Source organism: Fonsecaea multimorphosa (genome assembly GCF_000836435.1).
Source record: "Fonsecaea multimorphosa CBS 102226 unplaced genomic scaffold supercont1.24, whole genome shotgun sequence".
NCBI lineage: Eukaryota > Fungi > Ascomycota > Eurotiomycetes > Chaetothyriales > Herpotrichiellaceae > Fonsecaea > Fonsecaea multimorphosa.
This window is the reverse complement of record NW_015971658.1, coordinates 80,835-108,711: the sequence shown is the minus strand read 5'-3', so window position 1 is coordinate 108,711 and position 27,877 is coordinate 80,835. Positions and strand designations below refer to the sequence as shown.

Below are 27,877 nucleotides of genomic sequence, written 5' to 3'. Positions count from 1 at the left end.
TCCCCAGGGCTGACGACCATCCTCAAGGCTCACGCACGCCTGCCACGCCTAGAAAACCAAGCCCCGTTACCAACTGTTGGCCACCGAACACACGAGGTCCCTCCCACGCTTATCCCACGACTGGCCACGCCTGCCTACTCTGCGTACTTGCTGCCTTTTAGGTCCAAGTCCTCCTCCCCGCCTCACTTGCGCCTTTCCCTCTCAAACCTTCCAACATCCATCCCCCTTTCGGTCACCCTGCTTTGACAGCAAGTCTGTTACACCTCGTTCATTATTTTCTTCCACGCCCACTCATACGCCGATGGTCGACTCCGCCGACGAGCCTCCGCTGTCAAGTCGTCTAATCTCATGGGCTAAGACCAAGACTCCCTCAGCGCCATCCTCGCCTACTCCCCATCGAAATCCCCCCGACCCTTCGGACCAATCTCCTTCCGCGCGATACAGTCCAGACACCCGCCGACAAGATGCTGGGAGTAGCCCCTCTGCAGCTGGTCCTGCAACAACCACAGACCATTCCACTGCTGGAAGAACGGATAAAGAGCAACAAAATCCACCGATTGTGGACGAGAAAGGAGATGGAACGCAATCTTCCGCCCTAGGAAATGTGCCTCCCAAGGACAAAGCGCCCTTGGTCAACCGTTTCTTCCGCGATGTCAAGCGCATCCTCTTTTCCAGTTGGGTCAATTGGCTCCTCGTCTTTGTCCCAGTTGGCATTATACTCGGGATTATTGTCGACTGGTTGGATAGCCGAATTGTGAGCCCTAGCGCAGTATTTGCCATCAACGCAGTCGCCATTATCCCCTTGGCCTCCCTTCTGGCGTATGCAACCGAGAGTGTTGCCATCAAACTGGGCGATACCATCGGTGCTCTTCTGAATGTCACCTTTGGAAATGCCGTCGAATTGATCATCTTCATCATTGCTCTAGCAGCAAAAGAAGTGCGCGTGGTTCAGGCCGCCGCCCTAGGTTCGATCTTGTCCAATCTTCTTTTGATCTTGGGCATGTGCTTCGTGGCCGGCGGTCTTCGGTTTCGAGAGCAACTATACAATTCAACTGTGTCTCAGATGAGCGCGTGCCTGTTATGTCTGAGCGTCATCAGTCTCCTCTTACCGGTAAGTGTCGGGAAGGAAACCAGCCACGTATCTTTGGCACTCCCAACTAATATGTGTGCAGACAGCCTTTCATGCTTCATTCTCGAGCACAGCGAAGGCGGATCACGTGGTATTGAAGGTCTCACGGGGCACCAGCGTGGTGCTCTTGTTGGTCTACTTACTTTACCTACTGTTCTCGCTCAAGTCCCACGCCTTTATGTACCAGAGCACTCCTCAACATCTCATTGACGAGGAGTCGCATCCGGGAGTCCTCGCCGACATTCTCAACTCCAGCTCTTCGAGTGACTCATCGAGTTCAAGTGACAGTGACACGGATTCTAGTTCCAACTCGAACACGACCACTAAACGCATCAAGCGCGCACTCCGCCGCAAGCGACGCAAGTCAACCTCAAGCACCAAGGAAAACTCCTCCGTTCTGGCATTCACCAGAAGCTCATCCATGCTCACCGGCCACGGCGGCTCAATGATCCAACCTACATCTCTCACTTCGGCAGAACTAGAACCCGTCTTTAGCGGGGACGAGGCTGACGTCGACGGAGAAGGAAGAGCAGGTGGCCATCGCTCTCGTACACATACTGTTCACTCTCGCGACTTTGAAGGCGCCATGCAGGCCGACCAGGCCTCAGAGAAATCCCTGAAACGCCACCGAAAATCAAAGAAGTCCAAACGTGCCAGGAAGGATAAACACAAGGGAAAGAGCAAAGAACCGGAAAAGGAAAAGGAAAAGGAGCCCATCGTGGAGACGGTGACCCAGGAGAGCTCTTTCTCGACTGCGGACACAGTACAACCACAAGTTGGATTTGCGTCGGATATCCAAGAGATTCCCAACGATGCCAATGTGAAGCGAACGTTTAATATTCGGAACATCTCTGAAGCTGTCAAGCCTGCATTCACATCAGCAAATTTCCCCCATCATCAAGCCACCGGAAGGCCTCTTGCAATCCCTATTCGTCCCACTTCGCAGCCGCGACCTGCCCCTCGACCTGTACGTCGAACTGCTTCAATGCCGGACATTTTTCACCCCACGATCTCCAGCAACCGGTTGGTGCCTACGATGTCTGCACCGGCCCAACATGATGCACCGTCGTCGGAAGGTGCAATTGAGGTCCAAGCGGATGATGTCGTGGAACCCCAGACCCACCTATCCCGCACGTCTGCTATTGTCCTGCTGCTGGCGACGACAGGGCTTGTCGCGTTATGTGCCGAGTTCTTGGTCGGCAGCATTGATTATTTGATCGCCAACAGCGGTGTCAGTCAAGAATTTATCGGTCTGATCATTCTGCCCATTGTCGGCAATGCCGCGGAGCATGTGACGGCTGTGACAGTTGCAGCCAAAAACAAGATGGACCTGGCGATTAATATTGCCTTGGGTAGCAGCATTCAAATTGCGCTCTTTGTCACTCCTCTGATGGTCATTCTGGGGTGGATCATCAAGACAGATATGAGTCTGTATTTCAGCCTTTTCGAAACCGTCAGCTTGTTTGCCAGTGCCTTTATTGTCAGCTTCCTGATGATTGATGGCCGAAGCAACTACCTGGAAGGAGCGTTGCTCATTGCAGCATATATTATCATTGCTGTAGCGGCGTTCTTCTATCCCAGTTGTGATCTGAGCTCCGCGAGCGGTGCACTCGACGGCACCAATCCGGGGTGCTAAAATGGCACGTAAGGACGACAGGTCATCTTTTGAGTAGGACTGAGTGAAAACAGACAAAGTATCGGAGACCTACTTGTCCAACTACGTTCGTTTAGACTGGCTCTCGGGGAATTGGGGGGACAAGCGGGCTTGGAGTGACAGGTTGTGGTATACGTTGACGGAGGTTGAGGGTTACTATTCATTCGACACATTCTTTGCTTGGGAAAATGAGACATGATCAGCTTGCCGGCGCGCTCGCTGCGGTTCTTCTGCTGTCGCTTGCATGTGCTTGCGATTTACAGGACGGATCACCACTTTGTGATCATATTTGACTAACTCATACAGAATATGGCTGGTAAGGTTCGGGGCACACGACCTGAACTTACATTTTCACCTTCATCTTGAATCTGCTTCGATCTATGCCTTGACTCCCCTTGTACCGGGCACCTGTAATCCCTGTCTGTCACACCTGAGGATGTCCTTTTAGTAAACGAGGTAAGGTCTAAGGCCGCCCATAGCCATAAGATGGAGCGGGCCTCGTTCTGCGCAACCTGTCAAAATCATCCAAGATCAAATGTTCAGCTCACGGACCCTGATGCTTTTACCCTCTCTGGTTTCTGCATATTATGTCCCCAGCTACAATACGCAAGAAATACGCCAGAAAGGTCAACTGCTTCGGATACGTTTACTGCTTTGGCCAGTTCTGATACCAGGACAAGGGGTTTTCCATGTAGTCACAACGTGGGATGAAGCTCCACAAGCCCGCAGCTATCCGCACTTCAGGTATGGTTGGCCTCACCCTTTAGCACCTTTAATCTTCGCCGTTGGGTAACTCGGAGCACGCCGTGGAGGCCCGAGAAATGCTTATCATGACATCTTCCTGGTTCTTATCACCATCGTCCTCTGTGAGTGGCAGCTACTGATGTCCGTCGTTCCTCTAACCAGTTGGCTTTAAGAGTGATACGAACATCCTGCAGCTACCCTGGACTGGCGTCCCTTCGACCGTCTATCGGCTCGTGTCGCGCAGAACTCCGAGGCTCAATGTCTCTCCTCGCTCGTGGAAGATGGCACCATGGCACCATACGAGTTCCAGTTTACTTCCTCGCACGGCGAAGATCTGGAGGCGAAAAGCTGGCTTCGGAGCTTGGTTGAGCACAAGCTTCCCCCGCCCAGCGACAAGTTGCATAAAAGGGTTTAAATACTTCCATGTTCCCGAACTTAGTTTTGCATATTGGGAGACTTCTCTCGGTCCCTAAAGAACGGGGTTTGAGCGCAGCGGAAAGACGTCAGTTTTGTTATTGAACCATGGCCTCTGCACGCCCGGACACAAAAGGCCAAAGCCACAATGCGACGGACATCAACCCTCCCTCCGAGCGCCGGGGGTCCCTTATCGTCGATACCACGCTCGCAAGCGAAGAAGACGCCGCGGTTCTAGCAAAGATGGGGTTCGTCACAACTTCACGATCGTCTCGACAAGGCCCGATAAACGGAGACTGATGGTAGAATAGGTACAAACAAGAACTCCGCCGGAATTTCAGTATGCTCGAGGTGTTCGGAATTGCCTTTGCCATCATGGGCTTGCTTCCATCCATCGCGAGTACACTCTCCTACTCCATCCCCGCCGGACCCGTGGGCTTGGTTTGGGGGTGGTTTCTAGCTTCGGGCTGGATCTTCATCGTCGGTCTAGCCATGAGCGATCTTGCAAGCTCGATGCCGACGAGTGGCGGGTATGTGGTTACATCGAAGCTGCCTAAATCCTTTCGGGCCTCCTTGCTCTGACAATCAACGTATCTCTAGGCTTTACTACTGGACTCACTATTATGCATCACCAAAATGGAGGAACCCGCTGAGTTTCCTTGTCGGATACAGCAACACCCTCGGATTGGTGGGTGGTCTATGTTCAATCGATTGTTGGTGTGCCCGAGTCTCCATTCCCAGCGAGCCACTGACTCAATAACAGACGGATTCTCCCTGATGTTTCTCTCCGTCATCGTGATAGCCCGTGATGGAAATTGGACACCAAACAACGGCACTATCTACGGAGTCTTCATCGCCACTGTCGCCTGCCATGGTCTCATCGCTTCGACCATGGCCCGTGTCATGGGCAAAATGCAGACCGTGTTCGTGGCCATGAATTTCATCCTGATATTCGCAACCATCATCGCCTTGCCAATTGGAACGGCGAGCAAGCGGAACAGCGCCTCCTACATCTTTACACATGTCTCGAACTTGACCGAGTGGCCCTCGGGCTGGACCTTTATGCTCTCTTGGCTCAGTCCCATCTGGACTATTGGCGGGTTTGACTCGGCGGTCCACATCAGCGAAGAGGCCACGAATGCCACCAAGGCGGCACCGCTAGGCATTCTGTTTTCTATCGGTTCGTGCTGGCTGTTCGGATGGATCTGTTGCATTGTCATCGCGGCGTGTATGTCGCAGGATCTGGAGAGCATCTTGGGCTCGCCCTTTGGACAGCCAATGGCCCAGATCTACTACGATGCCCTTGGCAAAAATGGAGCTCTGGGTTTCATGGCTTTATTGATGATTGTCCAGTTCTTGGTGAGTATTTTATTACTAGGTATCGCGGTGAAGAGAATTCTGTTCGACTGACATGCTCTGCTTAGATGGGTGTTTCCATCCTGGTCGCCGCCTCTCGTCAAGCATGGGCGTTCTCTCGTGATGGAGCGTTGCCCTTTTCCCGATTCTTCCGCCACATCTCCAAGAAATTCGGCTATATCCCCGTGCGCACGACGCTCGGTTGCGCCACACTAGCAGCCGTCCTCGGTCTTTTGTGTCTGATCGCCCCAGCCGCCGCGGCAGCGCTCTTCTCTCTTGCCGTCGCGGGCAACAATCTCGCATGGGGAATTCCGATCCTCTGCCGCGTCGTCTGGGGTCAAAAGAAGTTCAGCCCGGGGCCCATATACACGGGCCGAGCGTCAACGCCCTTGGCCTGGGCGGCCGTCACTTTCCTGGTCTTTGGGATCCTGTTGTGCATGTTCCCCGTGGGCGGCCCCAATCCGACCGCCGACAGCATGAATTACACCTGCGTGATCAACTCGGCGGTGTGGGGAGGCGCGTTGCTTTACTATTACATTGACGCGCGCAAGTGGTTCCGCGGACCGCAGATCACGATCGATCTGAGCCAGCTTACAGAAGAGCAGGCGGAGGCGCTGAGGGAGGAAGGACTCAAGGAGGAAGAGGGGACCGGGCATGCGGTGATCGGTAGTGGGGGGAGTAAAAGCGTTTCTGTCGATATGAAGGATAGCTGAGAGGGAAGACTAGGCCGTGGGGATATTGGGTAGGGAACTTTAGCAATGGGCAGCCATCTACCTAGGTACGTAGACGACAACCAGGATATGCCACACCGACTGCTTTATGCAGCTGTCCTCAATCAGTGTACACAGGGGGGTCCGGATCATGACTGAACTTATCCGAGAAATCACACGAGCGTCCAAGCAAGGAAAAGATTCGCACAATCTGGACCGGCGGGCTTTATCAATTTTACGTGATTAACTCCTTTCATACCCCGTGAACTCGTACCGGGTGGGTGGGTGTGTTCTCTGCAGGACTGAGGCACCTACCTATCTCCGGCTCTGGACCGACTCACCGAGTCCACCTCTTCACCATCCAACATTCGACCTGAAGCCTGCTCAATGATGCCAAATAATCGCCCTGTCAACCACATATGCGCGTAACCGACAGCCTACACCTCCCCTGTCAGTATTATCATTTACCATCGACTGGACCATACAATGAAATTCGCAACCTTTGCCAAAGGACGGGTCACGTGCCGCAAGCATTCTGCCTCACCCCCTTTTCCCATCGAGCCTTGCACGTATTCACTATTCCTATTCATCAGCGGCTGGGCCACGCGAGAGAGTGAATTCGCAGGCGTTGTAAAAAAAACAATTTCCCAATGGGTGCCAATTCACTCGCGACACACAGACAATGGATTTCTTTTTCGGGTGAACAATAGGGGTGCGGTTGCTGTTCATTGTTCCAGAATAGCTCCTCTTCCCCCCAGCCAAAGAAAAGTTTTTTGTTCTATTGAAGGAAATGTGCTATTGTGAACCAAATTTAGAGCCAGGACAATCAATGGCAATGGGTGGATTGTGATTGTCGTCTTCAGATTCCCATTGGGATATATCATTGAAGAATTCCGTTCGGTACCTACACATAGTTGCTCAAGTATCGTGTGTGAACTCGACTCATTCTCCTTCGTCGATTGAACTTGAACCTGTGCGTGTCTCTCTTCGTCTTGCTCTTCTCTTGTAAAGAACAGCATTTCTTTCCTGCTCAAACTTCGAGATCCAACGCAAACACGAGAAGCAATCGAATCTTCATCTTCTTCTTCATCTTCTCTTCTCCACTCTGCTCTTGCCGGTCAAGTCAGTTCTCAAAGCATCAGGCATTCTTATTCTTCTTCTCCTGCTCTTGTTGATCAAGATCAATTGTCAGAAATTCAAGCTCTATTCTTTATTATCTTCCCCCTGGACTTGCCGATCAACCCAGTTCTTAAAGCTCCAAGCTCCAAGCCCTCTTGTTTACTTCCTTGGACTCCGAACTTCCCTGCTCTTGTTGATCAAGACCGGTTCCAAAGCATCAAAGCCCTTTTGTTCACTTCCACGGACTCCAGTCCTCCCTGTTCAAGTTCAACACCGCAACAATGGCTCCTGTTGACAAATACGCAATCTTCTTCCCCGAAGCCGATGGCTACCTCTTCTGCGGACACCTGGGCATGGGCTCCGAAGGAAACACCTCAATCGTGCGCTCGATCGTCGACAACCAGGACTATGTCAGAAAGAAGACAAAGCCGACCTCAGCGTCGTCAAGCCAGAAGGGCGGCGTATACAATGCCGAAGTCAGCTTCTACCGTCCACATCCACGGATCCCAGCTCTCGTCCACTCCCAGGATTTCCGAGTCCTTCCTCCGGATCATCCACGCGTCAACCATTTCAAGTCTACGTCAATGCTCTTCCAATATTGCAATGGCGGAACCCTTGAGCGGTTTATGAATATTCTCGGGCGTGAAAGGATCCTGGCCCCCGAAGTTCTCTTTTGGCACCTGCTTGACAACGTCTTCGAAGTCATTGAGCACCTCCACAAAGGCAGCAGCCCTGTCTCCCATGGCGATCTGCACGAAGGAAACATCTACCTCCACTATCCGACTCCAGACAGCAAGCTCCCAGAATTCTTCGTTGGAGATCTCGGCTATGCGAGACCGGTCGATCCGAGCGTTTGGGAGCTTGCAGGAAACCCGCCCACGCGTCAACTGAGAGACGTCAACATCATCAGGTCCGAAGATGAACAGGCCCAGCGAGAATACCGCATCATGAAAGAGGTCGGCGGCGTCGCTGCTCAGGGTCTGCCAGCGCAACCACCGCCATCCCGTACCGATCAGATTGTATCGATGGTCGACGATCTCAAGAACGTCCGCACCGCTTTGAAAACACTTCTCCAAGGCCATGGTCAAAACCCGCAAAACATGAAGTACGCTCCATTTAGAGCCGGCAACGTGGTCAACGACATCATGATGGCCAACCCGAATGACTACAATGCATTCGTCGGATTCCGTCAAGTGATCAGGCAGCTTGCCCGGAGCGCCCGAGAGAACACGGGCGTCTTGCCAGATTTCCAATGGACTCGTCAAGACCGATACAGAGACGATTTCCCACCAGGAGTATTCCGCCCACCCTTTCCATGGACGACGTACAGTCAACACCACGCCGTCCATGCCCAACTCAGAGGTCGGCTTACAAAAGTGTGGCAGTACACGCCTGTGCCAGAGATACGGCTTTTCAATAGCCGCCACGAGCTCCTGCACCTCTCGGCTGCCGTCCCAGGTCCCTGGAGAATCGCTCGTGTCGCCCCAGGCACGCTCCAGGTGCTGGCCGTCGAGCTGTTGACCTTCGGCCTGCATGTGCCGTCGGTCAAGGACAACTTGCCGCTCTCGTCCAGCGGTCGTCCGATGAACCAGGACGACGTCCTCATGGCAGACCAGCTGGTTGCCACTGAGGTTGATCGCATTGGCATGCCAAACATCACCGCCGCTGCCGTGGGCAGTGTCTCCGGACACAGCCACCACCCGTTCTTCAACGTGGACCGGGCGTGGAGCCAGGAGAGGCTCTCGAAGCAGGGTCAGTTGACGCTGCGCGCAACGGCACTTGTGCCACCGCCGCAGCCGTCGCCGCCCGCTCCGCAGACGCCTCTCCCAGCTCCAGCGGCTGGTCCGTCGACGCCACGTCGACCGTCACCAACGTTGTCAGAGGAGGCACAGGCCCTGGAAGACGCCTTCGCGGAGGCACAGACCCCGCCAGAGACGAAGCAAGCCCCAGAGGCTTTGCAACGGGATCCTCCAGCGGCTCAGCAGCAGCAGCAGCAGCAGCAGCAGACGCCTCCGTCCCCATCTCCGCCTGCACCACAAACTCCTCCGGCCCAGCAACAGGCCTCTCCCTCCCGTCCTTCTTATTCTCCTCTGACACCATCACCACCACCTCCGCCAGCACCAAAAACTCCTCTGGCTCACAAACAGGCCTCACCTCCTCGCCCTTCCTTTTCTCCCTTGACGCCACCTCCACCATCACCACCACCGCCTCGTCCAGCAGCACAACCAGCTGCAGCAGCGCCAGTGAGCGCTCCCGCTCCCGCCCCAGCCAACCGGGTGGTCAAGAACACGACCAAGGGAGGGAGAAAAGGGGCCATAGGCCAAGCCAAAGGTGTTACGGCGACAGACCCGCCGGCTGCAAGAAGCCATCCTGCCGCCAGAAGACCGCGTGCCCCGCCACCGCCAAGCAGGGTCACGACCAGAAGCATGGCGCGACAACAGGCCCTGGCCAGCATCATCTGGACCAGAGGCAGGACCAGAGCGGCGGCGGCGGCGGCAGCAGCAGCAGTGCAGCGAAATTAGAGAGAGGGATGGAGACAGCAAGTCCTTAGAGATGGCATGGATCAAAGAAGAGTGAAAGTGAAAAGTGGATGGAGAACCCGAGTGAATCAGCGCTAGTCTGGAACTGGAAGGCACGAATGTACTGTAATTATGGATCGGCAGAGTACGACTCCTGGTGAGAAGCACTGAAGAGAAGCAGGTTATTGAGCTGAACGAGGACAAGGACAAGTTAGATTGAACGATAAACGTGGAATTTTTTGCTTGATTTAATTCTTTTTCCCACCCTTTTTTTTCTTTTCTTTGGACTGATCTATTCATACACAGAAGGACTTGAATGCTCCGTGACCACAAAGTCAATTCATTGCGCCCTCTCTTTCTGACTCCTCCCTTTCCTTCATGGCCCGGGATTGGATAGAGGCAATGAAGCTTTCTCAAACTTCTCAATCCCAAGCATTTCCACTGCTCTTCTTTCCTCCAGCATTGGACGGCAGTATATCTTCCTTGTCTTCAACCCGCACCTCGTACTCATGTTTGATGCGAATCTCGTGCTCGTTGACAATCAGCTCGTTTTCAGAGCCTTGCCTACTCGGCCCCCGCGCCGTCTCGCTGCCTCCTTCATCCGTCTCTTGCATGTGCACGAACCCTTTGCTGTCCCGCCGGATATGCGATCGCGTGTGAGATATGGTGCTACTGAGCTCTATCGTGTGGCCGCCAGTCCCTGTCAGTTTGGACCGGATCCCGACACCACCACTGCGGCCGCCTCCGCTCCGGCTGAGGCTGTAGTCCTTGTCCGTGCCGCGTTGGTCGATGAAGGTGCGGATGAAGAGTCGGAGGATCGGCGCCGTCGACGCGATTGGGATGCAGTAATTCTCGATTCTGGGAACAGGTCATGTTAGCCCTTTCTCCTGTCCGTTGTCTTCCCAGTGTGCTGTATCTGTCTTTGAACTTACTTGACCCACAGAACGAACGGAACTATGTTCCATGTAAAGTCGAGTCGGCTGCCCAAGGCGGAGAGAAGATACGTCTTGACTATAGATGCTACTCCTGACAACAGTAGTGGGCCGCAGATCAGCAGTGTCTGCCATAGCCGTTGGGTTCTGATCCCGCGATCCAGTCTCTTGAACCTGGTGAGGAAAGAATTCTCGCTGCTGTTTTGGGCTCCACGAAACATGAATTGCCAGAGCTCGAACCCGGCCAGGTATGTCAGCGCAAAGTCGATGATGCAGTTGAAGGCTAGTGTGGTCAGATCTGGTCCTCAACACGAAAACAACATTCACCTACCGCCTTGAACGTATCCCACTGTTGCTTGTACTGTCGGTGCCTGGCAAGCAACTGAACCGTCTGCTGGCAACGGATCCCACATGTAGTGGAAGTAAGCCGCCCGATTTACCAGCCGATATGGATTGGGCCCGCATTGCAAGAATATTTGCAGAATCGTGAAGAGGTTTGCGACGATCTGCACCACCAGACAGACGATGACGATGATACGGAGACTCCTCCGGTTCTGTGCGAAGCATGTGTATAGAAAGAGGATCACACCCGTTCGTGACCACATCGACGCCGCCACGGCCAAAGGTTGAGAGACAAAGTCCCATTTCATAGCTCGATTTCTCTGTATCGGTGTTAGGTAGAAGAAGTGCCTCCCTAACCCCCATTCCCAGCTACGTGGTGGTCAGTACCAGAGGCAGAAAAGGAAGAAGAACAACAGTGAAATGGTCTGCCACTTGCCTCTTCCATATCATTGCCATATGACCAAGATCAAATGCATACCCAAAGGCGAGGAAGAAGTCCTCTAGACCCCATACTCGTTGGGGCCTCGAGACATTTGGGAGAAGCCACGAAATCCAGAATTTGACACCGAATCGAAACAAGAGCACGAAGAATACAAAGCCGGTCAACACCCAGCATCCGACGAAGATGTTCGTCCCTGGTCGATGTCAGAGCCACCTGGAGTATTGGGATATTCGACGCCCATACCTCTGTTGACATCGGGACCGTCTGGTCTTGGAACTTCCATGTTGTTGCTCGTGAAAGCTTGTTAGATGGTCCAGTGCTGTGCGTTTGGGAGAGGGCGGCTCATCTTATCCCGTCGAGTTCTTTGGACTCATACTCCTACGGGTCTCGGCCGTCCCTTGCAGATGTGGTTTGACCAGCAAAAGTACGGACGGACAAGCTCCGGTTGCGTGTACCTTGCACGCTCGACGAACCTCCCCACACAGCATTGACGAAACCTCCTTTCCTCGGGACCGAATCGAGCTTCTTCCAGTAGGTACCTAGACCAAACCACCTCAGGGGCTTGTCACGGCTCCGTCGGGGAAGGGATTGAGCCTCAAACACGCGAGGGTATCGGCCTTGTCCTTGATCATTCACACTGCGTGGCTCTTGCGCCACATGGCTAGCCTGACGGAGGCCGTCCATCGTGCATGGAGAACGCCTAGGAAGTGTCTCTTTCCCCAACCCCTTTGCGCATTCTAGCGTTCCTGAGAAGGCCGAATCATTGACGAATGAGACCCTAGAGGTCGCAGAATTCCCTAAACAAGTATATTTTGTGCTCAGCACTAGACCCCTGCCTCCCTCGGCCGGCAGAGCAATAGTTGAAGGGGCCAGAGATAAGAGGGTCGGGCACAATGCTACTGGTTCCTGACTTGGGAAATCAGTGTATTTACACGATTGGACGAAGTCACTTACCGCCTCTTTGCTGCCCACACTTGCTTAGCAGACTGTGCAGCATGGATTCGCAGCGATCATTCCTTCCATGGGCTATACCAGGAAGATTGCGCCGCGCTAGGTTTGCAGCTATCAGCCATGGCCGCTTACGAGCGGGCATGACTGACCAACCCGGGTGTGCTGTTCCTTTGACATAAAACTCGTTAATCAACACGCGACGTCTTAGTGTTGAAAGTAACTAGGCTGATACCCTTGCAAGGGTTTCCCACGGCCCGCTCAACCCGTCGGCCGTCGATCGCACCACTGCGCCCCGCTGCTTGGGCTGCTCGCTAAGTACTCAAAGTCTGAGCTTCTCAAGCTAACGGGTCTGCGAGGGACTAGTTGAAGCATGCAGGCCGGGCTTCAATTTGACAGTTCCTGCCCCGATTGTGCCAAGTGCTTCAGTCAAGGCAGAAGGCCGAGAAAAGACCTCCGTATGTCGTTCACATGCGGAAAGTGCCATCCAGACAAGCGAAACGACAACGGACCCTTGCTTCTTCGAAAAGAGACAGAGAGTTCAGTTACAATTGTCTTGTCCAGACTGCAAAGCGACGAGGATAATAAGAGACATGGGCAACACTTCACCCACAACGGCACGCTCAGACGAGTGGGGCCGCATTCAATCACATTCGGCGCGGTGAATTTCTCAGAAAAGTGCCAGCCACTGATCGAGGAATACGCCTAGAGTAAGAGGCGATGCTCATCCCAGGGCGAGACACGCACGAACTATTACCCTGGCGATCTAGGCTACCGCATCGGACGAGATCAGCTTTCTCATCTCAACAAGGCCCTCCCCAGCGACTGGATAAACTTCGAATGTTACTTCCAAGCCTGTCAAAGCCGCCATCGTCTTCCACTCGCGACTACTCCTGATTCTCCCGGCGTACAATTGAATCATCGTTGCGTGCATCTTTCCATAGGTGGGATTTTTGGCGAACTCGTGAATCAACATGCGGGAGTACGGCGCCATTGCATCTGAAACCTTCTTCATCAGTCGCATAGCCTCGAGGTCTGACATATTGTGGTAGATGTGTGTCAGGCTGTAGACGAGAGCCCCTTTGACGGGCTCGGGAGACTCATCCTTGAAGTCCCAATGCTGAATTGTCAGCTGGTCACCATTTTTTGGGTCAGGGTGATATTCCTGCAAAACAAGATTCTCTTTCTTCAGATGCGGGTATGCTTCCTTCACTTCCAGGAGCATCTCTCCTCGTCCGCCTCCAATGTCGACAATGGCGATGTTGTTTGCGTCGCTCTTCAGAACAGAGCCCAGATCATAACCAAAGGATTTCATCCGGTCTGGCATTGTCCCAAAGCGGCCAAATTTGCCCTCCATGAAGGATGAGAAGCTCGGCATCCGTCCTTGCATATGCATGATGGAATAAGTGTGCTCGTTGACAAATCTCTCCTCGCCAATCATTTTATATCCGTATTGCGTGGGTGTTTTGTTCTCCTGGAATGGATACTCGAAATTTGTGTCTCGGAGTTGTCTCATCAAGAAAGCTGCCGACCAGAGGGGCTCTGTCGTGCTTCCAGGCTCAGTACTCAATGGCTTTCCCGGGCTGTCTCACTCACAAATGCAGCATGCCATGAAGAGAAGATGGTACTGCCACCATATGGGCTGTGATGGGGTTCACCTGGTATGTTGTATCATCGACCAGATCGACTAGGCCTAGACCAGCCATCGCGTACATGGTGTCCTCTACAGACGTCAGATGAGCTCTAGTGTTCGACATTATCCAGACCTGTTAGCCGCAAACCTGAGTTCATCGTCAGCAAGAGCTCGTCATTGTGGCAAATATCGTACATAGTGGGGAGGACTGTTTGTCTTCATCACTCCTCTCAGCGTCGGATGCTTTGGTCAATTCTTCCGCTGTTGCAATGGGCCCAATTCGATTGAGCAAGGGAAAGAAATCGAAATGGATCGCTACTGGCACGAACCCAAGGGCTGCGATCTGAGATTTTGCGAGTTATTCTGATTCATGGAGCTATCTGGGATGTAGGTGCACTTACTCCGGTTACAGTAGAGGCCAGAACCGCCCCTGGCTCGCTCATTTTCCCTGATCTCGATGAGAGCACTGACACAGATAGTCAAACTGGAATCCGATCAAATATTACAACAGAACTCCCAATGAAGTCGAGGAACAGCAGCGGTGTCTTGCGAGGCTGGGCGCGCCACTCTTCCAGAAGCAGGTCATGCAAAGTTTTGCCGGGGGCGTGATGGAATTGCGTTTATGTTGATCACGGCCACGGTTCGTCAACCCCTCGTCCTTGTTGCTTGAATAGCTCCCCAGGTTAATTGGGTCGTTAGGATTATCTCCACCGGGGGAGCGGTGCTGCATGTTCCGCACGCCACTGTCGGAAGCTGCCGGTGGCTCCACCATACAAAAGGGTTGTGGAGATAGCAGGTGGCATGAAGGAGGAGACTACGAGTAAGTACCGCGGGCGGGCGGGCGGTGGGCTGATCATCCTCGCTTATCCCCTCAGTCTCCAAAGTTTGCCCGACCTTTAAGTCTATCACAGCACAAGAGTAAACACACTCTGTGTGTTGACGAAGGGACTGTTATGGCTGTCTTTCCGGGTCAGCATTCCTTCTTTTCTCCGAGTCACTAATTGGATGGGAACCTTCAGAATTGAGCTGGTGAGCAACGTCCCAGAAGAGACGCCCTGGTTCTCCGAGGGCGACCAGGTGGCATCCTTGCCCGGCTTTACATATCCTTGCGGGCCTCTTGGCGAGCAGCCGACTATCGTCTTAAGTGCCCAGCTAGCACGACTTCTCATTGGGACTATCCATGCCACCTGGGGCGCACTATGCTTTATCTCGCGTTGCAGACCCTAGACGTCTACCTCGTAGCCTGTGGGTTCATGTATTCCCTTTGTCTTATCAGCCTCCTCGACTACCTTGGCGCATTCCATTTCCCCTAACGCTGCATTCATATGCACGAGCCCAGGGCTCCAGGACGGGCTGTTGGCCGGATCTGCATCAGTTTGCCTTGAAACGACCATGGCCCCAGGATCGCTTCAAGACGGTTCGTGCCCCTTTCGTATCCTGTGCGTCCAACACATGTCCCGGTTGGGGATGAGCCCCGTAGCCACTGTTACCCCTAAGAAAGACGGTCATGTCTTTTCTCTACGCGAGGTGGGGGAGGTGAGGCCCAACCTGATGCCTCCAGAAGGAGATCGAGCCCTTTCCGAGTCTCGACCTGTCCTCGTCTCCTGCTTTGCGTGGAGCACTAGCTGACCACGTTGTAGACGGGCTCGTGGCTCACTGAGTGTCGAGAACCGTGCCTGGAATTCTCGACTTCTTGAAAATCTCCCCTTCATTATATCCTGCCTCCTTCCAGTACTTAAGCTACTTACCACAGTTTCATCTTTCAATCGGACCAGGCTGTTTTCCTTCTTTGCACTCTGTAGCAATCATGAGTGCTCCTTCTTCTTCGTCCGGCGTTGGGGACAAGCCTCCTGTATCCGAGAAGAACGTGAATGCGGAGAGCACGGTCGTCGCTCTGAGCAATGAAAACGATCAGCCCAGCATCCTCGACGGGTTGGGTTCAGATGACAGCCAAAGTCCCCAAAATTGGAGTCCGTGGAAGAAGCGACTTGTGTTTCTCGCACTGATGTCCAGCTCAATACTTGCCGACGGGTATGTCTCTTGTCCGTGGTCGAAATGTAAAAGCTGACTCTTCTGTAAGAGGCATGACCTGGGGTGCAACTCTCGTGGCTCCCCAAGCAATTGAATGGCACACCTCCATCACGCATTCGGCTACTTCGCTCAACTACGGTATCCTGCTTCAGGGCTTTGGCGGCATCTTTGCGGTGCCTTTTATCGACGCATACGGCCGGTTAGTTATTCGAAAACTGTGACACTCGAGGCTTCACATTGCTGATTCTTTCTTACAGCCTCCCCGTCTGGCTCTTTCCCCAGGTCGTCACCCTCTTTGTCGTACTCGGCTGCGTTTATGCTCAGTCATGGTCTGTTTTCACGGCTTTGCGTGCCCTCCAGGGCCTCTTTGGAACAGTGCCTCAAGTGATTGGTTTGCCAATTATTCACGACATGTACGCTCCGCACGAATGGCCACGATACATCAACATCTGGGGAACAACCTTCCTGGTCGGGCCTTTCCTCTTTCCTGCTCTAGCTGGGTACATTTTGCAAGGCACCGGCTCCTGGCGTGACTGCTTCAAAGTCCTCACAGGTTTCTATGGATTTTCTACGATGCTGATCCTGGCCTTCGGTTACGAGACATACTACAACAGGTCAACGGGCGTCCAGCAGACCAACCGGATCAAGTCGTTCTTTGGTATCGGTAACACCAACTTGCCAAAGGCGCAGACGCTCGCGGAGTCGACTATCAATATCGTCAAACTAACCTTCACCCTCCCAATCCTCCTTGTCGGACTTTCCACCATGATCAACTTCACGTGGCCCATTGGAATCACCACGACCGTTGACGCATTTGTTCGAGCACCGCCGTATCTCTTCGGCAACGTGGCCGATGCCTCCATCCGCTTTGCCGGTGTCATCGGGGCTCTTTTGGGCTTCTGCTTTGGATACTTCTTCAACGAATGGATCTACAACGGATCTGGTGGGAAACGAAAGGCGCACTGGCGAAGTGAGTACAGATTGCATGGCGTGTGGTTCCCGATCGGCAGCATGGTGTGTGGCTTGCTGACCTATGGTCTCACGCTCAACTACGGAAAAAGCTGGGTTGGACTTGCATTTGGCTGGGTCATGGTGAACATCGGACTAGTCGGCACCATGGTCGCCATCACTGCCTTTGCGCTCGAGAAATACCCCACGCACTCTGCGGTTGTGTCGGCCATCATCAACATGTGGCGCACCTGTGGCGGGTTCGCAGTTGGATATTTCCAGCCCAGTTGGATTGCGAAGGATGGCGTGGCTGCGGTCTTCGCGACACAGGCTGCTGTCGTGGCTGTGTGCGCCGTCATTCTCATCGGAGCAACCATTTGGCTCGGAAGACGTGCTGCAAGCAGCAAGACGGCGGCAGATGTCACTGGCGAAGCGTGAGCCGTGTTTCGTGATTTGGTTTCAAAACATTAAGAAAAGCAAGATTGAACGGGTTTTCTGGTTTCATTTGTGAACGGGGGAGGGCGCGGTCTCCTGTGGGCGAGGATATTCCAAGACTAGCGAGGAAAACACACGTAGTGATTCTAATAGTTGGCCTTACTCTCACTTCGTTTGTTAGACTGGCCGTATCCTGCCTGGTCGTCCTAGTCCCATACCTACCGCTATATCTTCTGCGTTATCTCAACGTGAGTAGTTCTCTAACACTACAGTCTCTCCCATGGCGCCCATTGATCTCGATATCGTCAATAGCTCTGAAAGCTCCCAGGCTTGACGCCCCGCCCAACGTGCAGAATACAGTGCTCGAAGCAGGTGCGACATGGTGGGCTTCAACACACAGCGCGCATCGTTCTTCTGCACGAGCCTTCCTCACATGCTCTGACACGCACAGCCCAGCGGTATAGAGATGAGATGAGCGCAATGCAGTGCGCAAGGGAAGAGGATGAATAATCGGCCGCTAACAAACGACGAGTGCAGGAAGGAAGTTCCAAGATTGTCCTCCTTGCGTGATGGAGTTATATCTTGAAATGACACAAATGACGCAGATATCTACGGTCATCGCTCGGAAGCGGAAGGATACCTACAGTACTTGGCTGGCCACACAGGATGGCTTCCGAGGCATGCTCCGATATTTTGACTTGTGGGGTGCCGGAACGATGGATGACCTCGAGGTTATTGCTCCGTCCCCGGAGTCGTTATGTCACACAGACACCATGTAGTAAATGACTCCTTTTTGATCGCTTTTGCTTCGGCACTGTTTGGTCCCGAGAGGCTCCTGTGCGATCTGGATTGCATTGGTCACTGTCCCCAGCTTCCCCAGACGTTCCTGTTTCGTGGCCCGGTGGGGAAGCTCTTGACAGGTCCTCCACGAGAGATGTGCCCTGTGTTGTACAGGTCACCGATCCGAATGCTGAGGAGCAATGCCGGCTCTGAAAGTGCCAGGGCAGTGTGACCGCCTGTGTTGCGTTCATGCTTCTAGCTTCGACCGGACCGATGGAGATATATTGGCTCAAGTCGACGCGCGAGAGGAATAGCTCACGCCTCAGACCTCGCCTTCCTACATTCCTTGTCCATGATACTTTTGGCTCAACAACTGCTCTCTGCCGCATCGATAAAACCCCATGGCTCAGACTATTGCCATCCTCGGGGCGACGGGCAAGACCGGCCGTGAGGTGTTACAGCGACTCCTCCACCGGCAAGATGTGAACATCCAAATCTACGTCCGGTCGACCTCAAAGCTTGTCGCTCTCTTCCCATCGCTGCCCTCCAACCCGCGGGTTTCCATCTTCCAGGGACCGCTCGGCGACGTCGAGAACATGCGCAAATGCCTGAACGGCGCCGAGCAGATCGTTTTCACCCTCGGCGAGAACGACAATCTCCCGGGCGTCAGCGTGATCGAGGACGGGGCAAGGACCGTCGTTGCGGCGCTGGAGGCGTTGCGCGACGATCAAGTGGGAGATTGGCGGCGCCCGCGGGTCTTGTTGCTGTCGTCCGCGACCTGGAACCCCACTTTGGCCGCTGTCCGGCCAGCTTTGATCCACTGGGCTATCAAAACCGCATTCGTCCACCCGTACGCGGATCTACGTCGCGGCCAGGAGGTCTTCCTCACCGCCGCCGCCGCCGCCTCGTCGCTGGTCAGTGTCCTGCTAGTGCAGCCCAACGGTCTCATCGAGGATGAGCCCAGCGGGCACGAGATCAGCGTCGACCATGCTACCTTCAGCGTGACGTATGGAGACTTGGGCGCCGCGTTTGTCGATTTGGCTTGCATGAGGGAGTTCGATGACCTGCCGGCGGTCGGCGTCTCGAGCAAAAACGGCGACAACGGGCTGAAGTACGGCCCCATTCTTGGATACAGGATCGTGAGAGGTCTATGTGCCACCTACATCCCTGGATTTTGGCACATGCACAGGCTTGCGATGTCGGTTGTCGCAACTCTGTCCTTCAAAAAGAAGGTGCAGTGATAGTATATGGTGTTCCTCTCCAGCCTACTACATCACGGGGCGATTTGCTTTGCGCTGTGGAACCAGCTCTGTGTATTGGAATGATATGCTAGTATTTGAGGATTCAGACCAGTTGGAAGGAGACGTTTCCTGACGCACATCCAGGTTGGTGTTGAATAATCAAAGTCACAGCTACTCTAAACCCATTTTCACTATCACGATGATCTTAGCGCAGCTTGTGCGGCATATATTGATCCTCAAAGTTTCCTTTCATAGACAACGATATTTAAAACCACTTGTCTTGTTGATGAGAGGCTGCCCCCCACCTCCTTCCGGAACTATAAGTAGCCAGCCCTGGAGTAAAACTCCTTGGCACCATCGTGGAGCGGGAACGGAGGCTGCGCCATCTTCTTGGGCTCCAGGGGATAACTCAACGGGCTCTTCTCAGGAGCGAGATGCTTGTATTGTGCTTCGATCATGTGCCTCGTCTCGACCAGGCACCAGGCCAGAAGATACGCCACTTCGGCCGGCATGTCGTCCCGGACAAGGATCACGAAGTCCGAAAAGTCCAGCGCCGGAAGCTCGTGGGTCACATTCTTCCAGAACCCAGCGGGGAGGACGTTCATCCCTAGCCCCAGCGATCGGTGGAGGGCCGACAAGGCATCGCGCTCGGCGGGGAGGGGGACCAGTCTGCCGCTCTCGATCAGCCCGCTCCACCAGGGCGTCATGATGGCTTCTTGGAGCAGGGCGTCGGCTTTGCCCTCCTCGACCAGCGCCACGCATTGCTCTGGCCGCTGCGCCGTCAGAACGGTTCCGCCCCACTTGTCCACCACCGTGGCCTTGGACACGCCGTGGGCGGTGAGAAACTCGTCGGCCACGAAGCCGATAAAGTTGGTCCCGTCATTGACCGACGTCGCGAGCCGCAGCGCGGGCTTCCGCTCCCGCAGCTCCGCGTACGTCCGGACTCCGTGCTTTGGGGCCACGGCCAGCACCATCCGGTCGTTCTGCGGCAGCACGCCCAGGGCGCGCAGGTGCGGTATGGCGTTCGTAAAGGGCCGTTCGCCTGTGAGAGCCCTTTTCAACAGCGCCGCGGGCGTCGCGATGGCCAGATCTGCGGCGCCATCGTGCAGCTGCTGCAGCGCGTCCAGACCGCCGTCGCGCAGGCTCCAGATCGACGTCCGGCTGCCGGCGCCGGCGCGGTCGCAGAACTCCTGAGTCAGCCACGCGCAGATCCGGTGGAAGTTGGCGCCGCCCCAGTCGCCGACAAAGCGAAGCGTGTAGGACCGGACGAGTCGGGGTTCGCCCTTTTCGTTCCTTGCGAGTCCTTCCATGTCGGGCTTGGAGGATGAAGACATGGCACCTTCCTTATCTTGTGTCTCTGAATCTGGTCGCCAACTCAGGGAATAGGAAAGAGAGATAATAAATGCAGCAGATTCGTTTGCTTTATGAAGAATCAAGGCCACAAGCACTCAACATCCGCGGGGAAGTGACAAAGAGCGTCACACAGTAATACAGGTAGCAATGAGTTCCGATTCCGGGGAGAGTGTGGAGAGTGGGAGCCGATCGCAATGAGGATCTGGATTGGGAGGCAACCCAGTGTTCGCCTATTGCGAAGACGAATTATACTCCGTACGCGTTGCGGAAAAAAATCGACGGAGAATGAGACTGAAGGGACTTGGCAAACAGGCAAAGTCTCGTCTCGCGGGGTCCCTTTGGATCCAAGAAGTGGAAGAAAGACATTATATGCCAAGCAATAAGTTCTGTTAGTATCAAACTGCGTTTGGCCAGCACAGTTCTTCCCAAGTCCCACAACTCAACTGGATACTATTACCTCTCATAGTTGTTTGTCCTAGAAAGCTGTGCGTGTATCTGGAGACCTGGAATGTTCCCACAGGGACTCTTGCGGTTCAGTCGGCTCCAGAAATGCCCGTTCCGGGCTCTGTGTCTGCTTTTGCGGTGCTTTGGCAATGGACACAGGCTGCGGGGAGGTAAGTTCATCCAGTCGGAACCACGTCCGGCTGTCCCACCTTCAGAGGATAACTTGCCCCAGATCGTGTATACCGAAGAAGAGTCAAATCAACGAGTGCATCCAAGTAGATCTGTGACACCAGTCGGTCAAGTCAGACAGGATCTTCCGACCTCGCGGATCCAAGGGTTCCGTAAGCTCCGAGCAGGTAGGTTGCGAGTAAAAGCTCTACCGTCGCATTGACATGGTCGAGTTGGCGAGTTTGCGTCTAGTCCCTTTCGCGCTTCAACTGCTACCGAGCTATCGCTAAATCTGGGAGAGGACTGCCATCCGCCGCCGTGTGCAACGGAATAATGGAAAGGACGTGGGTGAGCGGAAAGGAGAGATTCTGTGTTGGTGTTTCGCTGGGCGTGGAGATATTGAACCCTTTTTTTCTACCCTGTGACAGGGCTGTTAGCAGGCTGCTACTGTTTCCTGCAAGTTATGCATATTTTAAAATCATCAACATGTTCAAGAGTCGGTCTGGAGTGATTTCGGAGTGACTTCAGGGGCATAGGGAGGATGGATACCTAGGGATGTTTGTGTGGAGTCAGCACAGCCGAACGGAATAGGAATAGCGCCAACTGAGAGCCGCTCGGCAAAGCTGCTTAGAATCATTCGGCTCGCAACGTCTGTCTAGCAGCAGCGACAGCAACATTGGGCTTCGTCCCACTTCTGTGTTGCGTCCCCCCTTCATCTTCACACCTGAGAGCAATGGCATCGGCACCCCGAGCCCGGCTTAAACTTGTGCAGGTGTCGGGAAAGTCTCGACGATCCGTAGCCTGCAACCAATGCAGGGCAAAGAAGATCCGGTGTACTGCCAATTTGCCATAACTTCCGCTTGCCGAAGAACAATGTCGCTAACCGTTCGATAGGCAATGGTGACATTCCATGCGACAACTGCCTGGATCGAGCCGAAGAATGTGTCATCACACACAGACGACGTCCGCGCCTCCAGAACACCCCCAACCCTGCTGAGATTATGGTTGTGCAAGGAAACAGCAGTATGTCATACCATTCTGCCAGTGTCTGGTCATCACTCAAAGTCGCGTAATACAAAGAGCAACACAGTAATCCAGACCCATACTCTGAGTCAAATGTAAGTATCGGGCACGTCAACGCACGTATGCAGGACTAGGCAAGGCTCCGTCCGCCGACCCAACACATCCGTCGCAGAGAACTACGAAGACACGCGTCGAGATCCGGACTGATGCTCCTTAGGATCATGTGTTGGCACCTCCTTCAGAGCAGGAAAACCAGACGATTTCGCACTCGCAACTACTGATCTCAACTCCTCAAGAACCCCAATACTCTACAACAACAACACAGGAGCAGAGTGAGCCACCGATCGATGTCTTCACCAACCAAGATGTTGGGCAAGAGGATAACAGCCTCTACGCGACAGACACGGTAAGGCAATCACCGACCGAATCTCCGCCACAATACTAATTGTCCGCATAGCTCAATTTTGAGTACTATGGTCGGTCGGTATGCTCAAATCAAAAGCATAGCACTGATACATGACAGGCCCTCGCTGTATGATGTCTTTCTACTCCCAGCCTGCTGTGGACTGGGTAGATTCGAAGATAAAGACGGCAGACTATTCCAGCACTGTGAGACGTCTCGTTCGGGAGTCGGCTCGAATGCTCAAAATGAGCCGCGATGCCTTGTCATCATGCAGAGAGCCGGAGCCCGCCGCGGAAGTTGCGTGGCAATACACAAATGGCAAGTCTTCGTTTAATGTCCTCTATTGTTAAGCCAAGCTGACATGTGGCGCAGCTTACTTTGCAGAGGGACTGGACCTCCCTTGGGGCCTTGTGGAGCGCACTTTATTTGAATCCCGGCTTCGGGCACATTTCAGTGGGACCAATAATCCGGTCACAGACGACAAGGGCTGGTACGCGCTACGCAACATCATCTGGGCGCACGGGTGCCAGATTGTTCTTTCCAAGACTAGGACCTTCCACGAGGCGTTACAGACCTCGTGGGCTTTCTTCCAAAACGCACTTTCTGTGCATACTGAGATCCTGTTCTTACATACATCGTTGATTGGTGTACAGGCCCTCATATCAATGGTAACTGCTTTTAGCATACTCGGGACTATAACAATGAGTCTAACTCCTATTGACAGGCATACTTCAGTGAGGGTATAGGTGAAGTATCTTTACAGTATACATTATGTACAGACGCTCTACGACTTGCGTGCTCGAAAGGTCTCCACAGACAGCCCTCGCACTCTTGGAAGATTCCGCCACATGAAGTCAAGCATAGAAACTGGATATTCTGGTCCATTTATTGTCTGGAGAAACAAATATGCTCCCGTTCGGGTCGCCCATCGGTATGTCTCTCTTTCCTTATCAAGTTGCTCAGCATGTCTCACCCTATTAGATCATGGATGATGATGAGATAAGTTGTCACGTACCTCAAACTGTTCTCAGCGAACAGCCAAACGATACTCTATACTGCCACACGCTAATCAAAATGATGCAAATGGCATCAACTGTCAAAAAGCGGCTTGCGAGTGCGCGTGCTCTCCGGCAGCCGACCGAGCAGCTACTTCAAACCGTTCGCAATCTGAAGCAGGATCTCTCAGAACTCAAGCGCTCGGTGAAGCAGAATATTTTTCTTGACAGCGCGATCGATGTCACTCGACTACCCGGTGGTCTTACCTTACGCCAGGCACAATCACTTCAATCCCATTATTTCTGTCTGGTGCTAGACATTAACACCCCTTTAACCTATCCGTGGCTAGGAATCTCTGCCTACCTAGAGGATAATATGGAAGTTGCTTCCCAGGTGCATGCGGCCTATGACGATGTGGCCAGGGTTTCGCGTTCTGCTATCCTGGCCACCAGACAGATAAATGTCGACGGCGGCTGCTCTGCCTTGTAAGATTCCTGTCCTCTGGGCCGTCAACGTCGCTCAGTCGAGACGGTTGTAATCTAGTGAATGCTAACTCTAACTTAGAATTGCACGATACGCACCATTATACAGTTTCGTCAACCTCTTCATTCACATTTTAAGGGGTACTAATCTGCCCACTGTTCAATCAGATTTATTGTTGTTAGGTATGTGATCGGATCTAGCTTTTGACTGGTGTTTCTTAGGAGGCATGCCAATGTCTATCTTCCCCCCACTCCAACGAGAAACCCGGCTGACGAGCAGCCTGTGTAGATGTTGCATTGGGTTACTTCTCAAACCTCGAATTTGTTACCAGTCTCCGGCTGCCACGACTTTTTGTGCGAGAGATGTGCCACTTTGCCCGCCTTGCTGTAGAGCACAAGGGCGACAGCCGAGAGGGCAATCTTGAGCAAACAATCAATGGGGACAACGAGGCCAATGATGCTCCCCAAGATGCAAGTCTAACGACTGTCTCGGTAGACCAATACTACACAAGTACTCTTCCTTTATCCGTAAGTTGTCCCATGGTATCTGTCGCTCCCAGGCCAGCACAATTTCCCCAACTATGCACGATGCTGATGCAATATCTACAGGAGCAGGATTTCTCTGGCTTTCTTTTGGATGAAGATCTTGAAGCGTGGAGCACGCTTATCCCGCTCGAGGAGGTGTCCGGTCTAATGTTTTGAATTTCTATCAAGGAATCAAGGCTTACATGTCGGCATGAGAGGACCTATCTCAAGTTACTCAATCGGTGTCTTCAATCCGGCGGTCCGAGTTCGCAGCTGGTTGAGAGTCGGTGTCATGAGGAGATTAGAGACCTAAAGGAATTGCCCCCCCTTTTTCATCGGGATTTCCCAAAACGTTCGGCAAAATGCTACCTTCCTCTTGGATAGCCGCTCGATAAATATGCTTGTCTTTAACGGACGAATGCGGCGGACTTTTACACAGGCAAACCTTCTTGACAGGCTACAAGTCTGATGCCTGATCTGGATCAGAATTTCATGTTGGGTCGGTCGTCTTTGACCACATCCTATAAGTTCCCCAGCAGATCAACTCGCTGAAGGTACCCCGGCCTAACCATAAAACTCGTACATATTCAACTCTTGTTGTGAGAGAGACTTTTCCCTTGAACTTAAGCGGACTCTCCTTCCCATGGGTCCTCCAACCGCAATCGTTACCGGTGGCTCATCTGGTATAGGGAACGCGCTCGTACGGCATCTTGTCTCCTTGAAATGGAGGGCCGTCATAGCCGACATCAATCCTCCAAAAGAGTCCCTACCAGAAACATTATTTATCCAAACCGACATTTCTTCCTGGAATGACCAAGCCGAGATGTTCAAGCAAGCCTACGCCTGGAGCGGGCGTCTCGACTTTGTTGCTCTTAATGCTGGTGTCGAAGATGGAGACGAGATATTTGGTTCGCTCTCCAACAAAGTGGACAAGCCACCATCACGGCCGAACACGAGATCGTTTGATGTGAACATCACCGGGACGTAAGTCTATTGAATAAAACGGCTTCTTCTTGTCGCACTGACTGTCTGGGTTTAAGATACTACGGCATCAAACTTGCTGCACACTACATGACCGTCCCAAGCACAGAGGCCGGTAAGCCTCATCCTGGTGGCAAGATAGCCATCACGGCATCCGGGGGAGGAATATTCCCCATCCCGATTCTCCCTCAGTACACGGCCAGCAAGCATGCCCTGGTGGGGCTGGTTCGAGCTCTGGCGAGAAACGAAGCGTCTTCGAAGGCCAACGTACGCATCAACACGGTCTGTCCGGCCATTGTCGATACCCCAGGCCTCCCGCCGGGCTTGGTGAGTAAACTTCCACCCGACCAGATCACACCGATGAGCACCATCATCCAATGTTTCGATGCGCTGGTGGATTTTGCCCGTGCTGGCGACGACGACTGGGTCCAGCGAGGGAAGACGGGTCAGACCGTGGAAGGCAACGGGGAGGAACTGATCTGGCACCACCCGCCGGAGCCGAAGGGTGGTAAGTTTGTGCGGGAGACCGGCGTTCTGGCTGCCGCAGAGGCGTACAAGGAGAGAGCTGAGAAGGTTGCGATATGAGATGACGGGCACTTTTACTGTCCGAGAAACGCAGAGCTTTCTCAGGAACGGGAAAGACGCGTTGCAGCAGAATGTGGACACAGGATGAAACTCTTTCGGAATTACCGTTCTGGGTCGGTATTTCTGTGGCGCTATCCCTGCTCCACAAATCGTTGGTCCGAGCCAATGATGGCACCGGAGAACACTTGTGTAACATCCCTCGCAACGTGACGCTCGAACAAAAAGGAGGGATGATGCCAATCGATATTTGTACGAGATTTCCGACCCCGAAAGAGACTTCGTATGTGTCGAGGAAGTTGGACATGCGTGTAAAATCACGTCGTACGTAGGAAATAGGCTCGGTAGGCAGAGCAGAGCGGCTCTAAGCCACAACTGATTTCATTTGTTCTTCGCTCGAACCTAGAAGTACCTCTATATTTCACCATTCCCGATACGTTCGGTAAAACAACAATAGTTTGTGTGCTCTCTCCTAGCCTTCTGGCTATCCAAATCCTCCACCCCCTCTCTCTCACAGTCCTCGCCTAGCTAAATCTTATGGATTGAACACACTGAGCAGCTCAGCCGCGGGTCCCAGCTTCTCCACCAGCAGGCAAATTGCCCTTGTCCGGCAAGCCATCACCACGGCGGAAGCCTCGGTAATCACTGAAGTCAAGCTGCAGCCTGGCAAAATCCCAGTTACGTGACAGGACCAGGAAACCAACCGCTGCGACTGGCAAAAGGAGCACATCCAGGGCACCGAAGAAGATGAAACCGCCAGTGACGCCAATGACGTGGCCGCCATCACTCAACCCGAACGCCACAGGATATAGCAGCCACAGCAGATTCACCCAGCAGGAGAGGATCATGTAGTCGCGACCAATTCCCAAGGCTTGAGCGGACCCGCGACTCTCGTTGAGGGTGCTCATTACGAGAATGACATAGGCGAATGTGCCGAAGGCGAAGAAGCCCCATTTGTAGCTGCTGACGGTGTACGCGGCGGCGAGATAGCTGAGGATCCAGAACCATGAGATGAAGATGTTGAGGATGATGGTGGTCCACGAGACGCCCGATAGGAGACCGAGTGACAGGAGCAACGCCGGGAACGACACCGCCCAGTTGATGTACCGTGCGTAGAACAACTGGCGCGTGAGGCCGTTGGCTTCTTCGACGGCCGACCAGCCCAGGTCAGAGGCTTGAGCAAAATATGTCACTGCCCCGACCAGCAGCGCCATGGACAGAGTGTAGTTGAAGACTCTTTTGTTCTCAGGCGCCGTGAAGGAGGGGACCAGGCAGACAAACTGAGCAGGAAGTGTTAGTATACGCATGTCGGGGGGAAGTTGTTTGTAATCCAGGCGGGTGGGAATGCTTACAAAAGAGAGTATGTAGATTGCCGTGACGGCCCATAGCCAGTCAGAACCCTGCTCGGAAAGAACCAGATCAACTCCAGTCGGGGGATTGATGTCGACAACCTCCCGCGGCAGAAGATCCATCATGGTTTGCAAGGGTCAGCGTGAGTTTGAGGATGAATGAAATGTCCTAGGTAGTTTCTGTTCGGGGTTGA

The 27,877-nt window shown here is 53.5% G+C and overlaps 11 protein-coding genes across 11 annotated transcripts; 7 read left to right on the top strand and 4 right to left on the bottom strand.

Annotated features, from left to right (window-relative positions):
* Positions 1–301: 301 nt before the first annotated feature.
* Z520_09436 (uncharacterized protein) lies at positions 302–2,765 on the top strand (the record flags this gene model as incomplete). Its single annotated transcript, XM_016779930.1, has 2 exons — positions 302–1,111; positions 1,173–2,765. The coding sequence occupies 2 exons, from the start codon at positions 302–304 to the stop codon at positions 2,763–2,765; spliced, it is 2,403 nt and encodes an 800-aa protein (XP_016628869.1).
* A 1,284-nt stretch (positions 2,766–4,049) lies between these two features.
* Z520_09435 (uncharacterized protein) lies at positions 4,050–6,010 on the top strand (the record flags this gene model as incomplete). Its single annotated transcript, XM_016779929.1, has 5 exons — positions 4,050–4,189; positions 4,253–4,471; positions 4,542–4,654; positions 4,705–5,300; positions 5,366–6,010. 5 exons carry the CDS (start codon positions 4,050–4,052, stop codon positions 6,008–6,010), a joined length of 1,713 nt encoding a protein of 570 aa, XP_016628868.1.
* A 1,397-nt stretch (positions 6,011–7,407) lies between these two features.
* Z520_09434 (uncharacterized protein) lies at positions 7,408–9,648 on the top strand (the record flags this gene model as incomplete). Its single annotated transcript, XM_016779928.1, has 1 exon — positions 7,408–9,648. The coding sequence occupies one exon, from the start codon at positions 7,408–7,410 to the stop codon at positions 9,646–9,648; it is 2,241 nt and encodes a 746-aa protein (XP_016628867.1).
* Positions 9,649–10,067: 419 nt separating this feature from the next.
* Z520_09433 (uncharacterized protein) lies at positions 10,068–11,644 on the bottom strand (the record flags this gene model as incomplete). Its single annotated transcript, XM_016779927.1, has 5 exons — positions 10,068–10,503; positions 10,578–10,860; positions 10,909–11,288; positions 11,398–11,554; positions 11,605–11,644. 5 exons carry the CDS (start codon positions 11,642–11,644, stop codon positions 10,068–10,070), a joined length of 1,296 nt encoding a protein of 431 aa, XP_016628866.1.
* A 1,431-nt stretch (positions 11,645–13,075) lies between these two features.
* Positions 13,076–14,385, bottom strand: Z520_09432 (uncharacterized protein; the record flags this gene model as incomplete). The annotated part of the gene is made up of 4 exons (XM_016779926.1): positions 13,076–13,859; positions 13,906–14,050; positions 14,138–14,285; positions 14,344–14,385. The coding sequence occupies 4 exons, from the start codon at positions 14,383–14,385 to the stop codon at positions 13,076–13,078; spliced, it is 1,119 nt and encodes a 372-aa protein (XP_016628865.1).
* Positions 14,386–15,749: 1,364 nt separating this feature from the next.
* Positions 15,750–17,359, top strand: Z520_09431 (uncharacterized protein; the record flags this gene model as incomplete). Its single annotated transcript, XM_016779925.1, has 3 exons — positions 15,750–15,973; positions 16,023–16,172; positions 16,231–17,359. 3 exons carry the CDS (start codon positions 15,750–15,752, stop codon positions 17,357–17,359), a joined length of 1,503 nt encoding a protein of 500 aa, XP_016628864.1.
* A 1,178-nt stretch (positions 17,360–18,537) lies between these two features.
* Positions 18,538–19,377, top strand: Z520_09430 (uncharacterized protein; the record flags this gene model as incomplete). The annotated part of the gene is made up of 1 exon (XM_016779924.1): positions 18,538–19,377. One exon carries the CDS (start codon positions 18,538–18,540, stop codon positions 19,375–19,377), a length of 840 nt encoding a protein of 279 aa, XP_016628863.1.
* Positions 19,378–19,694: 317 nt separating this feature from the next.
* Positions 19,695–20,711, bottom strand: Z520_09429 (uncharacterized protein; the record flags this gene model as incomplete). Its single annotated transcript, XM_016779923.1, has 1 exon — positions 19,695–20,711. One exon carries the CDS (start codon positions 20,709–20,711, stop codon positions 19,695–19,697), a length of 1,017 nt encoding a protein of 338 aa, XP_016628862.1.
* Positions 20,712–22,075: 1,364 nt separating this feature from the next.
* Positions 22,076–24,948, top strand: Z520_09428 (uncharacterized protein; the record flags this gene model as incomplete). The annotated part of the gene is made up of 12 exons (XM_016779922.1): positions 22,076–22,175; positions 22,237–22,365; positions 22,423–22,460; positions 22,583–22,771; positions 22,823–22,841; positions 22,889–23,113; positions 23,141–23,436; positions 23,493–23,699; positions 23,750–24,249; positions 24,329–24,429; positions 24,536–24,774; positions 24,856–24,948. 12 exons carry the CDS (start codon positions 22,076–22,078, stop codon positions 24,946–24,948), a joined length of 2,136 nt encoding a protein of 711 aa, XP_016628861.1.
* Positions 24,949–25,414: 466 nt separating this feature from the next.
* Positions 25,415–26,337, top strand: Z520_09427 (uncharacterized protein; the record flags this gene model as incomplete). Its single annotated transcript, XM_016779921.1, has 2 exons — positions 25,415–25,755; positions 25,812–26,337. 2 exons carry the CDS (start codon positions 25,415–25,417, stop codon positions 26,335–26,337), a joined length of 867 nt encoding a protein of 288 aa, XP_016628860.1.
* A 557-nt stretch (positions 26,338–26,894) lies between these two features.
* Positions 26,895–27,809, bottom strand: Z520_09426 (uncharacterized protein; the record flags this gene model as incomplete). Its single annotated transcript, XM_016779920.1, has 2 exons — positions 26,895–27,614; positions 27,687–27,809. The coding sequence occupies 2 exons, from the start codon at positions 27,807–27,809 to the stop codon at positions 26,895–26,897; spliced, it is 843 nt and encodes a 280-aa protein (XP_016628859.1).
* Between the last annotated feature and the right edge of the window lie 68 nt (positions 27,810–27,877).